At 36.5% G+C, this 16,164-nt stretch overlaps 1 protein-coding gene across 1 annotated transcript; it reads right to left on the bottom strand.

Annotated features, from left to right (window-relative positions):
• Nucleotides 1–2,520: 2,520 nt before the first annotated feature.
• LOC120350683 (venom dipeptidyl peptidase 4-like) lies at nucleotides 2,521–15,313 on the bottom strand. The gene is made up of 2 exons (XM_039425256.1): nucleotides 15,089–15,313; nucleotides 2,521–2,971 (listed from the first exon to the last, which is right to left on the bottom strand). The coding sequence occupies exons 1-2, from the start codon at nucleotides 15,269–15,271 to the stop codon at nucleotides 2,846–2,848; spliced, it is 309 nt and encodes a 102-aa protein (XP_039281190.1). The 5' UTR covers nucleotides 15,272–15,313; the 3' UTR covers nucleotides 2,521–2,845.
• Between the last annotated feature and the right edge of the window lie 851 nt (nucleotides 15,314–16,164).

Here is a 16,164-nt window from a genome sequence, read left to right as displayed (position 1 = left end):
TATCTGGAGCTATTGTTCCAATATTTCAACAGTTACCAATTGGAATTGGATTTGTGGTATTCAAGTAACAGTCTTTCGAATAGTCTTTCGAATTGAAGTCAGGTTGTGACTAGAAAGATACATCAACTCTAGTTCACAAGATTTGTCATGGTTTAGTCTGAAACCTCTCGGGATATCCTTGAGGATTCGGTCTTGAAATTTCACCATAATCTAATTTCATCAATCATTGATACTCATATCGTATTCATTCAATACCTGATAGATTTTTCAGGGAATGAAAATGGATTAAGTTTTTTTATATGGATATCTGCACTCCTTACAATACGAGAACCTCTTTTCCAGAGCTAGATTAATTAGTGTTAAACACATGTTGAGGAAATAATTGTAGTAAGAAAAATTCTTTCTTCCTAAGAAATGAAGAATCCAACCTCTTATTCAATTCTAAATAACTAACTATCTAACCTTGACACGGCCACAGAAGTAATGTAAATCTTCAAGAGTATCCAACAGTCTCACATAAAAATACAGAGAGCCTGATTGAAAAATAAAAATAGCAATCTGCCGGAAATCAAAACTCATGCGAGATCTTTCACAAGAGTGATCTATATTCACAAAAAACATTAAACAGAATACTACATTAAATATGATAGAGATAATGATTGTAATTCTGTTACTATTGCTTATTGCTCTCAAGATAATCCTCTTCAAAAAGAAAAAAACTTGTATCAAATTAAAAAATTAGAATTGTTTTTACTTTTTAGTTGGAAAAACATCGGATGACCGATGTCTAGGTAAACCATCAATAAGTGAAAAACATCGAACAGTAAACATCAATGTTTGATGTAACTAAAATAATATCTTGGATTTGAATTTCAATGATTATATTGTTAAACTCTTTCAACAAATCACTGTGAAATTCACACATATCAACTCCTGATCCACAAACATTCATTATATCACAGTTGATTATAAATATTTTCATCAAATAAATTCAATTTCTTTAATAATTTTTTGACTAGCTTCATTTCTCAACACATAAATTCTCAAGCAAATAATTTACAAATATGGCAATCAACTAATTAATTAACTGATTCAGCTATAATAATGAACATTTATTGGACGTTTATAATGTGCAAATTCAACAAGTATAATGTATCAAGTATCAGCAGGCTGTGTCTAATTTTTGCTTGAATAATTTCCTTTTGAATAACATGAAATAACAAATATTCTACATTCAATGTTGCCATGCCTTTATAATAATGTGTGTGCCCATAAATAAATAAATAGCCTACAAAAATCTGTTTCTGCCATCTGGTTTTGGTACAATAAATTGATGGTAACTTTATTAAATATGATTATCTTCTTTTGATTATTGTGCTAAGCATAAATCTATTCTTTTCAAAAGATAAACAAGTCTAAAGCTCCACCGATAGTATCACAGTTACACTTCTATAATTTATGTAGTATTACAAACTTTATCTAGTTGCATATTATATTAGGCTTATATTGAAACATGGTTTTTCTGTTATTACTTCTCCAGCTCTATGATGAATTTTCAGCCAAATTAAAGCTATTGGACAAAATGTGTGAATTTTTTTTTGTATTTCTAAGCTATTATAAAAGAACTTTGGTAGACATTAGGCTTTTGTAATGATTCTTAAATCAATGTCCCTGTTCAGGCACCATGTTGGGAGGTTTTTTATCTATCACCTTTTTTTTCGGGAATGCTAGGTGTAATGGTTTCATATATTATGTCCCTGTTTTAGGGAACATGTGCAATGGATTTTACTGAAACTTTATGCTCCGGATAGCCATAAGTTAACGGGTTTTTCATTTTTATCATAAATAATAATTTGCCAACCTTTTAAAAAGAGGGTTTGAGAGGGAATTTGATATTATTCATGATGATTATGGATGAAAAATAATATACTAAGAGATGGGTAAATATATTGGAACTGGCAGATAATGATAATGATAAATGTGATTGTTTTACTCACCATTGTTAATAATCATTATTTGCTTATGTGCATGCATTTCTCTTAGCTCAACTTCACATATTTTGACAAATATGGTCTTAATGGCAAAATACCCGGCATGAGACATGACACGAGATGCTAGACATGATACGACTCGACACGGCAACTTTCAGGACCGCACTGTCTCTTTTTTGTCACTGCCGGTTCATCACTTGCATTTTCTTGCTTATCATTATGCCAGTAAAGGAATGTAAGGAAGGGTGAAGGAGCCTGAAGGGTAGAGTAGTTGTTTCCAACTATTATCTATTAGAGCTCGGCTAGAGCTGCCTAATCTGTTAGTTGGCAGATAGCAGGGTTAGATTGTTGATTTCTTTTAAAATTGGACACTATTCTTGATATTTTCATATACCAAGGAAATGGATCATTACAGATAGTATATAAAAATAAATATAAAGGATTCGATGTTGGATTCAGACGTTGGACTCCTGCTATTTGTCAAGTCAATGCTATGGGTAAAAAGAAATAAAAACTCCAAGTACCCTCTCCAAAAACTTAGTATAGTATAGTTTATTGATTTGTAATACAGGATATTACAGAAAAAAGTTGATTCTAATTAAAAATAGCTCGAATAAGGCCCATAGGCACCATCTCAGTTTAAGCCGAGATAAATCATCAGATCATTTAAACCTGGAATGTAACTAATCAGAATGAATGTGACCAGTAAGTAATATTGTTGTTTAGCGTTCAATGTAGATGGTGCATATAGTCCTTGGATAGCTAACTCAGGATCATGAATACCCCTTATGACTATAATAGATAGATAATATTATAATGATAGTATTGAATAATTGAAGTCCAACATTGCATTTTCAGGCTTTGGTTTTTGGTACCACTCCATAGAATTCCGACAAGAATTGAACTTGTTCCATAAAGTAGAAGATTGGAAAGTTTGCAATTGACCAACTTGAGTCAATATATCTTTCTTCAATGAAAGGCTACAAAAAAGCAAATGATATATTTATTATAGAGTGAAAGGTGACATTATTCTTATCGATATAAGATACGTAGTGGTAGGAATTTTCATCAATGCATACTAATCAACTTAATTATTATTATCATTATTGATCACTGCAGTATTACACCATTCACAATACAAAGATATTTTATCAATTTGGGAAGTGAAAACTATAGAAAATAAAGTAGGTAATTGCGAGTGCATGACACAATTATGAATTTGCATCTGTAGTGCTTATGTTGGTTTATTACGCAACCCCAGATCCTAAAATTAGTACATTTGAAATTAATGCCATTATTGAGGCGGAAATTCAGTTCTCTACAAGTTTCATTGTCTTTGTTGGCAACATATTTCGGTAAAGCATCTTGTGAAGTAGGCCACATAGTATGTAATAATGCCAGAATATACCCCTGTACAATTAAGTTTCAAGAGCTCTGAAGCTTCATGAACCTGAATGGGGAAGAAACTTGTTCAACATTATTTTTAAGTTTCTTTTTTGATAGTGTTCGGGTCATGTTGACGTGATATCATCTGGATGGATGAGTTAATAGCCAGAGAAAAAGATTTTGGATTTCAGAAAGCTCTTACATTTTCCATGGAACCCCTCTATGTTCGGAGAGATTAGATGTTTAATGTTGGCTACTATGATGTGGAAGAGAATAATTTTGAAGGCCCAATTTTTTACATGAATGAACAGAAATTTTCATGAACAGAACATCATGGAAAATTTTCTAGAATTTGATGAACGTGACTCCTGGCTGCAACAGTATGGTGCAACATCGCACACAGGGAAACACAATAATGATTTTGCAGGAGATCCTTGGGTAATACAATATTATCATTTCACGGGTAGTGTGACCTACCAGATCCTCGGATTTGTCTGTCCCTCGACCTTCTGCTCTGAGAAACAATTATCACTTTTTGTGTAGTTGAGAAGTTGTTATTGTGGTAATTATTCATATTGAATGAAAATGACCAAGAAATGAAAAATCCTCTATTTGGCGGAGTTAGGACTTATAAGTCCTCTGACAGAATCCAAGGTCAGGGCAGTGGACTGTGAATGATAGTTGGTATTAATATCTACAAATAAATCTTTGAATTCTGTGCATAAAAATACTGATAGCTTGAAGTGTGGTAAGTACGCCAATAAAAGACCAAATGAGTCAACAAGATAAGATTTAATAATAATAAGATAATAATAGGCAGATGGCCACATACAAAAACAATTGTAGGTAGATTGAGTCGAAAATCTTGGGATAATTACAACATGTGATAAAAAAACGTTAGAGAAATACAAAATTTAAATGAAATTAGGTCAATGACATCAATGACCATTGAAGCCTGACAATAATCGAAAAGGTAATATTAATGATACCTGAATTGCGAATATAAATTGAGTGCTATAATGAAACGGTTATTGCTGCAAATTTCAATCTTAATGATTTACAAAAGGAATAATAATAAGTGACAATAAGCTGTAGATAGTGCTCAACAAATAGAATACATTAAAATATAGGCGGCATAGGCCTTCAGTAAATTAAATGTCAAGTTAGACATCAATTGAACAATTAATAGGCGTCAGTGGCCTCAGTGAATTGAATGTCAAGATAGACATCAACAAAACAATTAACAGGCGTCAGTGGCCTCAGAATATCACTTGTAAAGCCAAGGGTAGCTGTCAAATCCAATGAAAATAGTTGTTAATATTGAGTACAATTATATAGGCGGCATAGGCCTTCAGTGATTTGAATGTCAAGATAGACATCAATAGAATAATTAATAGGCGTCGGTGGCCTTAGTGAATTGAATGTCAAGATAGACATCAATAAAACCATTAATAGGCATCAGTGGCCTCAGTGAATTGAATGTCAAGATAGACATCAATAAAACAATTATGTAATACATACGTAAATGAAAATTGAATAGAATGATTACATAACCTGAATAAAATTTTGAAGAGGAGATGCAGCCAGGCAGACAGGCAATGAATCCACAATACCCAAAGGAACAGGACATCAGCAAGCGACGATGTGATCTGGCAATGCAATGACAAGAATGGAAGCGTCCACCACAGCAGGCAAATCCCCCAGTGGAAATGTAAGCAGGAGCATGTAGAATTCCAAACGAATAATCCGACCTTCAAGTTGTGGAATTTTAGATTGATTTCCAAACGGTAGAGATGATGAACTTGAAAGTTTGAGTTACACGAGGTGAAGCCAATTGTTAGAAGAATGGCAATTGAAGCCCACACGAGGTTGTGAACTTGACAAAGTTTATCAGCGTAAATATGCGAAGAAATCGATGAATAATTGAATCACAATTGAAGAATAGAATAAACGAATTAATTTGAAGGAGTAATTCACACTTTAAAAACGTTCCGTAGATCAGATAAATAGCGATAAATGCCCACACGAGGTTGCAATTTTGACAAAGTTTATCAGAGTAAATAAGTGAAGAAATTGATGAATAATTGAATCACAATTGAAGAATAGAATAAACAATTAATTTGAAGAATAATTCACTTTTAAAAACGTTCTGTAGATCAGATGAATTTGGATGAAAAGTTTAGACCGGGCGCGAGATGTGCACACACCGACTAGACTCCATTGAAAGACAAGGAAACAGCTAATGCTCGGCTGAAAAAAGGGACATGCCGGATGTGTTTGAAACGTAAGTAAAACGTTTACAAACGTTTGGTGAAAAAGTAGCAAATATCTAGAAAGTAAGATGCCTAAAGACAAAATAAATTCCAAAAAATCGAATAGTACAAATATTAAAATTGAAACAACAAATAACACGACGAATAATATAGGAAACCAACTTGATTGGGCAGTAACGTGGAACCGTGACTGTGACGTCACTGGCCAGCGCAGACGGACAAATGACGACATGATGTCTACGTAGTAGCGGAACGAGTAACAAGTGGAACCGTTACAATAAATGCTTGTCAGATTTACATAAACTGGACCCTTGTGTCATACGGGGGTATGGCACAATAAGAAAAAATAAGAAATATGTAAAATCTGGCAAGGCAATTGGAAATTGAAAACTGGGCCCCATGTGAGAACCAGGGGAAAAAACAATGAAACCTAAAATACAAACATGAACCATAAGAGCATGGGAAGAGGTGCTAAACTCGAAATAGCTCTCTTAAAAGTGCCAGAGGGAGTGAGAACAGTGACAACTCGAACCTTGTCGTCCTTACCGGGATGAACTTCAGTAATGCGCGCCAGCTTCCAAGTGGACTGCGCGGAACCAGGATCCTTCAAGATGACAACCGTACCGACCTTCAAATTTTCATAATTGTTTAGCCATTTGCCTTTTTTCTGAAGAGTGGTTAAATATTCACGAGACCACCTATCCCAAAGCTCCTGGATAGAAACAGCAAGTTGATACCAACGTGAACGATGATCAATGTGTTTGGTGTTAGGCGGTAAGAAGGGTAATGACGTAAGTGGACGTCCAATCAAAAAATGACCTGGAGACAAGTAGGCAAGATCATGTGGATCTTCCGACAAGGGAACAAGAGGGCGCGAATTCAAGATGGCTTCGACCTGAGCATCAAGAGTACAGGTTTCTTCAAAGTTAAATACCTTGTTGAATGTAACTACACGGAATATGCGTTTGAAGTTTTTTACCGCATTCTCCCAGAGTCCACCGAAGTGCGGAGCCCGAGGGGGAATGAAGTGCCATTGGATGTTGAGTACAGACATAGTGTCATGAATATCTGATTTGAGACGATCAGAGGACAAAAATTCGTGGAGCTCACGTAGCTCATTGTTGGCACCAACGAAAGTTGTGGCATTGTCCGAAAAAATGGAATGCGGAATGCCACGACGAGCAGAAAACCGAATCAGAGCGGCAATAAATGCCTTGGAAGTAAGTTCCGAGACAGTTTCAATATGAACGGCACGAGTTACCATACACACAAACAGCGACAAGTATGCTTTAGAAAAAGTATGAGATTTGGGCCGCCTACACGGATGGAAATAGGACCGGCGTAATCCAAACCACAATTATAAAAGGGAAAATTAGCCTGAACGCGGGCCGCTGGTAAACTACCCATGATTTGCTCAGAACGAAGAGCCGAAAAGCGAAAACACATTATGCAATGCCGCAATACACTTTTGATGGTGCGACGGGTGGAGGGAAACCAAAATCGTTGTCTTACACTGGCCATGGTGGCCTGCACACCAGCATGACTTAGACGACGATGGTGAGCAACAATAATGCACGAGTGAATTTGTGATTGCTAGGCAACAATATTTGATGTTTATAATCAAAGGAAGCATTTGCATTCTGCAAACGTCCACCAACTCTGAGCAGTGAATCTGAGTGAATGAATGGTGACAAGGCTTTAATAGAGCTATTAGGCAATAGCTCCTGATTTTGACGCAATGCTTTAAGTTCAGCAGAGAAAGCTTCTTCTTGAATGGATTTGAAGATACAATTTTCAGCTTCTGAAATTTCAGAGATAGCTAATTGACCAAAGCGCGGAGTGACTGAATTTTGTTTCCTACAATTATGAATGAACCGTAGAACATACGCCGTAGTACGAACAATTTTGTGATAGGTGGAGCAACTATTGATTATGCCTGAGATAACATCATTACGAGAAGAAGTAGTAGCTAATACCTGAACTGATTGAGAAATAGCAACATTGCTAGAGAAAGAATCCCAAGAACTATTCGGCATAGATAGCCATGAAGGACCATTCCACCACAGATGACTAGCGGCCAGCTGATTGGGTGTACAACCTCGAGATATCAAATCAGCAGGATTGTTACTAGTACGAACATGATTCCAATTAAAGTTAAAAGTTGAATTCTGAATTTCAGAAATGCGTACAGCTACAAAAATATTAGAACGATCAGGAGGGGCTCTTAACCAGTCACAGACTGTTTTCGAGTCAGTCCACAAATACACATTAGAAAAAGTAAGATTTGAAGCCTTTAAAACCTTATTCACAAGACGTGAAAGTAGCAGAGCTGCCTGTAGTTCTAATCTGGGAACAGAGAGAACTGGGTTCAAAGAGGCAATGCGGGACTTGGAAGTGAGCAACCGAGCTTGATGCTACCGAGAGAGGTGCTTCTGACGTAAATACAGGCGCCGTAAGCAGTGAGACTAGCATCGGCGAAGCCATGCAATCAAGAGAGGCATCAGAGTCCTTTGATAACACACAACGCGGAAGTGATATGTTAACAATGTTCGGCAATTCATGCAGAATTTTCAACCAAGTTTCCAACAGATCTTGCGGAATTTTTTGATCCCAATCAATCTTAATAACCAGAGTTTTTGAAAAAGTGTTTTGGTAAAATGACCCAAGGAGAAATCAAACCTAATGGATCGAATATGCTTGAATGCAAGAGAGAAGCTCTCTTTAGTGAAAGATGTTTTATGTAATACATCAGCAACATTAGAGGAAATAGTTTAGACGTCTAGAGTGGAATTCCAAATGAGGCCTAGTGCCTTGACCACACTATCATTGAAATTAGACAACGGTTTGGAAGTGTTTGCTTCAAGCAGATCAGAAGGAATAGTAGCGAGAACTTCAGGAGAGTTAGACAACCATTTCCTAAGCTCGAAACCACCCTGAGCTAATGTGCTAATCAATTGTTGAACTGAATGTTTAGCTTCTGTAACCGAAGAACCAGAAATAAGGTAATCAACGTAAAAGTGATTTTTAATAACATTAGCTACAGCAGAGTTGGGTGCCATATCAAGATTGGCCAAATGATGAAGCATACGAGTAGCTAAGAAGGCTGCCGGCGAAGTGCTGTAACTTACAGTATTCAAGGTGAATTCTTGAATGGGTAGAGTAGCATCAGATCTCCAAAATATTCTCTGAAGGTTACGGTCAGAGGGATGAACTAAGATTTGACGGTACATTTTAGTAATGTCCGCAATGAAGGCTATTTGATATGTGCGAAAGCACAGAACTATATCAAACAGTTCAGGCTGATCTGTATGACCAACATACAATACTTCATCAAGCGATGTTCCAGTGGTAGATTTAGCAGAAGCGTCAAATACTACACGTAATTTTGTAGTGGTCGAATCAGGTTTAGAAACCGGGTGATGAGGAATGAAGTAGCATTTCTCATTATCCGGTGCTGGAGGCACTGGTGACATGTGATTCAACTGTTGATATTCTTCCATGAAAGCTGTGTATTGAGTTTTTAATTCAACATTTGATGATAACCGTTTTTCTAATAAATGAAATCGGTTCAATGCTTGAAATTGGGAATGACCCAATGAGTGGGAACTATCCTTTTTGGGAAGAGTGACCATAAACCGTCTGTCTTCAAGACGCGTGGTAGTGGTTCTGTAGTGCTTTTCAAGTTTCAAAACCTCAGGCGAGGGAGGAAGCAGAGGAGAGATTTCTTCCAGTTTCCAAAATTTCTCTAACTGATGAGAGACATCATTTGAAGTTAGAAAATTCGACATGACCCTACGGGGAGCGGCCACAGGCGAAGCAGGGAGGCACGAACGAGGTGCTGCAATAGGATGAATGGTTTTACAAGAACCAAATATGACCCAACCTAGACTGGTTTTCTGAAGAATGGGAGCGTTTTGAGCCAGATACAATTCACCAGGCTGAAGTATAGATGCGAATATACCAGCACCAAGTAACAAATCTACAGGTTTAGATTGATCAAACAATGGATCTGCTAATTTGAGTTCAACGGGAATTTTAATTTTGGAAAGATCGATGTTCACACTAGGAACATTAGATGATATGCTATCAACTACAATACAATTTTCTTCAACTGACCACGAACGATCAGATGAAGACAAGCAAACTGAATGAGAAATAGATGATTTGGTCTTATTCTCACCTACACTATGAATCAAAGTGTCAGAATACAAAGCAGCAAGTGACAATTTTTCAGCCAACCTAGTTGACATCAAATTACAATCAGAGCAAGAATCTAAAAGCACAGTTGCTTTAATAAATTCCCCACTAGAAGATTGAACCGAAACTTCGGCAGTAGGTAACAAGGTGACAGTTGATTGCTGTTGCAAACACAGTGACGAAGTGGAGCTTATTGTGACATGAGAGTTCTTCTGAGGCTGTTCTGCATGAGGAACAGCTTGTTTAGTTGTTTCCGCATTCTGAACCATGACGGAATTCAAGCCAGCATTCTTACCCTTGGAGGGAGCAAAAGATTGAGAGTGAATAACATTTGAAGTTACCTTATCCTTAGAAGTAGGCTGAGTGTCTCGTGATTGAGGATACGACCTATGAAGAACAGTGTGGTGACTCTTGCCACAAAGTGTACACGATTTGTCCAAACAAACATGATTGGGTGTGAAAGGCTTGAGGCAATTATAACATAACCTTTTGTCACGGACAGCATTCCAACGATCAGTAACCTGCAATTTCAATAATTCATTACAACGATTTGGAAAATGACCAACAGAATTACAAAAACTACAAGGTGACATAGAAGAGGTAGTAACCTGCATCCTAGCTTGAACATTCGATTGATTTTGATTGAACTTCGGCTTGCTATGAGCACCAACCGAGTTGGATGTACTTTGCTGTACATTTCCTTGATGATGGTTAGCTGAGCTTGAAGCAACAGCTTCCATGATTTTGCATTGTGATTCCAAAAAATTCCAAAATTTATCAATGGTGGGAATGTCGTGTATACCAACACTCTTTTCCCATTCTCGAACAGTAGCAGTATCCAACTGCAACAACATTTTGTGCATGTACAATAAGTCCTTGATTTGGACTCCAAGTTGAAGCGCTTCGAGTGCGGTGATGTGGGACTTGCAAAAGTCAATGAATGCCCGTAATGATTGCGGACAGTTACATTTTATGGTAGGAGGAGATTCAATTGCCGTGACGTGCCTGGCAGCAATTAATCTCTTATTGTCATACCTCTCCCTTAAGAGGTTCCATGCAAGCTGAAAACCATTTTCGTCAGCTTCAATGTGTTCCACTCTAGCGAGAGCTTCACCACTGAGTGATTGACGAAGATAGAAAAATTTCAATGAGTCAATTATATTATCCTGATTACCAATAATATTGGTAAAAGCACTTGAGAATGCTTGCCATTTTGAAAGCTCCCCATTGAAGCGTGGAAGCGGAATCTGAGGCAACTGAAAATTTGCCAAATGTGAGTTTTGAGATGTTGGCCGCTGGGAAGCATCAGCAGTGGCCTCATTGTTGCGTTGTCTGCTTTCAAAAGCAGTTAATGCAGCGTTTGCCTTAGAGGTAATGGAGATAAACTTATTAAGTATTTCAAAATGAGTTGAAGTGTCTTGTGCTTGCAACTCTGAATTCCATAACTGTTCATGGACTTTATCATACTTAATTCTAAGTGAACCTAGTTCGTTTTTGACAGTCAACAATTGATAATAAGTGGCTTCAGTGTCCACAACATAATCGCTATAGCTGGTTATGAACCAATCTATTTCGTGGTGTAAATTGTCTCTTGCATTGGAAAGAGCAGAAGGCTCAGGAAGTGAATCTTCCTCATGATCGGACATGCTTAAAAATTAACAGAAAAACCTGAGTGAACAAAACGATGCTGCACTGTAGCAATGCTGCACCAACAAGCAACTTTGGGCGCTGGTCCAGTATGCAGAGAGGCACGCCTGTGCGTTTGAGGCAAGTTGTATCAAGCTTGCTGTGCGGCAAGTCAAGTAGCGAGCTCGCATGGCGGTGTAGTTTGCCGTGTGTTGTTTTCTCAATGCGCAATAGCCGTCTGTGACCAGTTCAGTGTGGTTCAGTCTCTCAGGGTACAAGATAGTAGATAGCTGGTGCATACACGTCGCAGCATGCTTTGAGTTGCAGCCAGTACTGAAAATTTGAAACAAGTGTGTGAATGCTTAATATTAAACAATATAAACATACAAAGGTACAATGGAATAAAATATACTCTAGAGTGGGACCTAATCATTGGCGTCAAGCTAGACTATTAGGCACATGGTCACTGAAACCCTAAGGTTCAATGGACCAAGAATGGGTAATAAAAATTGACAATTATCCTAGGTAAACACTGGATCAAAAAATCCGGCCCGGAGGACCAATTTTTATGACAGAATCCAAGGTCAGGGCAGTGGACTGTGAATGATAGTTGGTATTAATATCTACAAATAAATCTTTGAATTCTGTGCATAAAAATACTGATAGCTTAAAGTGTGATAAGTACGCCAATAAAAGACCAAATGAGTCAACAAGATAAGATTTAATAATAATAAAATAATAATAGGCAGATGGCCACATACAAAAACAATTGAAGGTAGATTGAGCCGAAAATATTGGGATAATTACAACATGTGATAAAAAAACGTTAGAGAAATACAAAATTTAAATGAAATTAGGTCAATGACATTAATGACCATTGAAGCCTGACAATAATCGAAAAGGTAATATTTATGATACCTGAATTGCGAATATAAATTGAGTGCTATAATGAAAAGGTTATTGCTACAAATTTCAATCTTAATGATTTACAAAAGGAATAATAATAAGTGACAATAAGCTGTAGATAGTGCTCAACGAATAGAAAACATTAAAATATAGGCGGCATAGGCCTTCAGTAAATTAAATGTCAAGTTAGACATCAATTGAACAATTAATAGGCGTCAGTGGCCTCAGTGAATTGAATGTCAAGACAGACATCAATAGTACAAAAGGAATAATAACAAATGACAATGAGCTGTAGAAAGTGCTCAACAAATAGAATACAGTAAAATATAGGTGGCATAGGCCTTCAGTAAATTAAATGTCAAGTTAGACATCAATTGAACAATTAATAGGCTTCAGTGGCCTCAGTGAATTGAATGTCAAGACAGACATCAATAGTACAAAAGGAATAATAAAAAATGACAATGAGCTGTAGATAGTGCTCAACAAATAGAATACATTAAAATATAGGCGGCATAGGCCTTCAGTAAATTAAATGTCAAGTTAGACATTAGTTGAACAATTAATAGGCGATGGTGGCCTCAGTGAATTGAATGTCAAGATAGACATCAACAAAACAATTAACAGGCATCAGTGGCCTCAGAATATCACTTGTAAAGCCAAGGGTAGCAGTCAAATCCAATAAAAATAGTTGTTAATATTGAGTACAATTATATAGGCGGCATAGGCCTTCAGTGATTTGAATGTCAAGATAGACATCAATAGAATAATTAATAGGCGTCGGTGGCCTTAGTGAATTGAATGTCAAGATAGACATCAATAAAACGATTAATGGGCGTCGGTGGCCTCAATGAATTGAATGTCAAGATAGACATCAATAGAACCATTAATAGGCGTCAGTGGCCTCAGTGAATTGAATGTCAAGATAGACATCAATAAAACAATTATGTAATACATACGTAAATGAAAATTGAATAGAACGATTTACGTAACCTGAATAAAATTTTGAAGAGGAGATGCAGCCAGGCAGACAGGCAATGAATCCACAATACCCCAAGGAACAGGACATCAGCAAGCGACGATGTGATCAGGCAATGCAATGACAAGAATGGAAGCGTCCACCACAGCAGGCAAATCCCCCAGTGGAAATGTGAGCAGGAGCATGTAGAATTCCAAATGAATAATCCGACCTTCAAGTTGTGGAATTTTTAGATTGATTTCCAAACGGTAGAGATGATGAACTTGAAAGTTTGAGTTTCAAGAGGTGAAGCCAATCGTTAGAAGAATGGCAATTGACGCCCACACGAGGTTGTGAACTTGACAAAGTTTATCAGCGTAAATATGCGAAGAAATCGATGAATAATTGAATCACAATTGAAGAATAGAATAAACGAATTAATTTGAAGGAGTAATTCACACTTTAAAAACGTTCCGTAGATCAGATAAATAGCGATAAACGCCCACACGAGGTTGCAATTTTGACAAAGTTTATCAGAGTAAATAAGTGAAGAAATCGATGAATAATTGAATCACAATTGAAGAATAGAATAAACGAATTAATTTGAAAGAATAATTCACTTTTAAAAACGTTCCGTAGATCAGATGAATTTGGATGAAAAGTTTAGACCGGGCGCGAGATGTGCACACACCGACTAGACTCCATTGAAAGAAAAGAAGCAAGCTAGATGCGCTAGCAACAAAAAGGGGAAGCGGAAATGTCAGCCACGTACGAAAACGTTTACAAACGTTTGGTGAAAAAGTAACAAATATCTAGAAAGTAAGATGCCTAAAGACAAATTAAATTCCAAAAAATCGAATAGTACAAATATTAAAATTGAAATGACAAATAACACGACGAATAATACGAATAATATAGGAAACCAACTTGATTAAAGCAGTGCCATAGAACCGTGACTGTGACGTCACCGGACAGCGCAGACGGAAAATGATGACATGATGTCTACGTAGTAACGGAACGAGTAACAAGTGGAACCGTTCCAATAAATGCTTTGTCAGATTTTACACCTCTCTACCACTCAATGCACCTCGAAATTTCCTTGACTTTTACTCAAAAGTGAAAACCAATTTAAAATTATTATCACTGGGTCCGTAGACCTACTAAGTGACAATTGTACCATTCTGTATAATTTCGACTTACTAATGGAGAGAATCAAGTATGTGACCGAATTTGATGTGAATCATAACAGCATGTCCTCAAATCATAAAAATATTTTCTATGAATTAAACGCAGTTTCCAGAAAAATAAGATTCGGATTCTATAGTGAGGTCCACGTCATAATGGTAGATGAACAATGTAGACATATCATTAGTTCAGGAAATATCCAATCTCCTATTGAGAGAATCTAGTATTCAATTATCGAAAAATATTATGATGAATAGAATATAATTTACTATTTCAAACAAGAATGAACAGTTAATATCATATCAAATATACTGGTATCAGCTTTCCTCTATAGAAGGCAGTGACATGACAGAGACTTGGCATTGCTGTTCTCCTATCTTCCTCCACTATCATTCTAACGTGGATCTCACTTTTTGAATCTAATGGACTATTGAACCATAGATTTGATACATTGAATCCTAGAAACTGGGCCTAAATGTATTACTTGAATATTGTAGGCTATGATGTTATTGTATATTGTCCGTGGGATAAATGAGAGTGCATTTTGTGGAGAACATATTTAGATTTACCATGAATCGGAAAGGAACAAGATTCATCTGCAAACTCCTAGCAAGGGCCGCACTGTGTAGATATAGAGATTCAGTAGTTAATGTCCCTGCCATCAGCAGAAACTTCTTCCCTCTAAAGCCCTCATAAAGCTGTGTAACATCAGTGTAGTTGTAGCCTGCTGGATTATCCGCGAGCAGACCCATGAGTTTCTCAGTATAAAAGGCATCTGAAAAGGAAAATTAACATAAACTTGCATCACTCACAGAGAAAAATATATTAAGAGGAGAGAGGTATGAAAGAACAACGATTGATAATGGGAGAGCAATAATAATTGATGTTGATCACATTTTCTCAAATAAAACTTATTTAGCTCTTGTTTAACGTTGCTTATATTGATTGGTATGAAGTTTGATAGCAGTTTCAGTACCAAATACTATACTTGAGATGTTGCAATGATCAACAAACAATTCCTCAATTTCAATATTGAATCTACCATTTAAACTAATTATCAATACCATATTATCAATTACAATAAACTATTAATTATCAACGGCTCTCAACCTAGAAAAAGTAATGGTTATTATTGTATGAGCTAGGTACTTGAGATCTATTGAAAAATAACCGATGAATATTATTGAATTTCCAATGATTTTCGACCAACCTGAGTTGGAATTACGTGAAAGATACTTTTTAGTCGAATAATATATGATTATTCATTCATTGGCAGTAATCAATATTTCACAATCAACCAACAAGTATTCAACCAAAACAGTTTCTATCTCCAATCCTATCATATTAAGCGGCCAATTTCTGTATATATTTTTATATTATTTGGTTATCTATGTTCAACAGATCTCGAAAACGATTTTCAGGAATTTGAAACATAGTGGGTTTATGATATGAAAATTCGATTGCACTAGGTATCATCCCTGAGAAAACTCACAGAATGACATTGAAAGGATAATAAATTCATCCTTGGAGAAACAGCTGAGACTTTCGTCGTCTGTGGATAGTAAAAAAGTGAGTGAGACGCACTCGATCTGTGGAAAATCAAAATATCGCATTCCCGAAATTCATAAGCTGACGTAAAGCCAGC

This window comes from Nilaparvata lugens, chromosome 3, assembly GCF_014356525.2.
Source record: "Nilaparvata lugens isolate BPH chromosome 3, ASM1435652v1, whole genome shotgun sequence".
Lineage (NCBI taxonomy): Eukaryota > Metazoa > Arthropoda > Insecta > Hemiptera > Delphacidae > Nilaparvata > Nilaparvata lugens.
This window is presented reverse-complemented; position numbering and strand designations above follow the sequence as displayed.

Excerpts from the sequence above, each read along its gene's own strand:
- LOC120350683 (XM_039425256.1), bottom strand. The coding sequence starts at position 15,271 with ATGGGTCTGCTCGCGGATAATCCAGCAGGCTACAACTACACTGATGTT. Across the intron at positions 2,972-15,088 it reads TTGTTCCTTTCCGATTCATG|CCTTTCATTGAAGAAAGATA; the intron begins GTAAATCTAAAT and ends GCTTTTTTGTAG.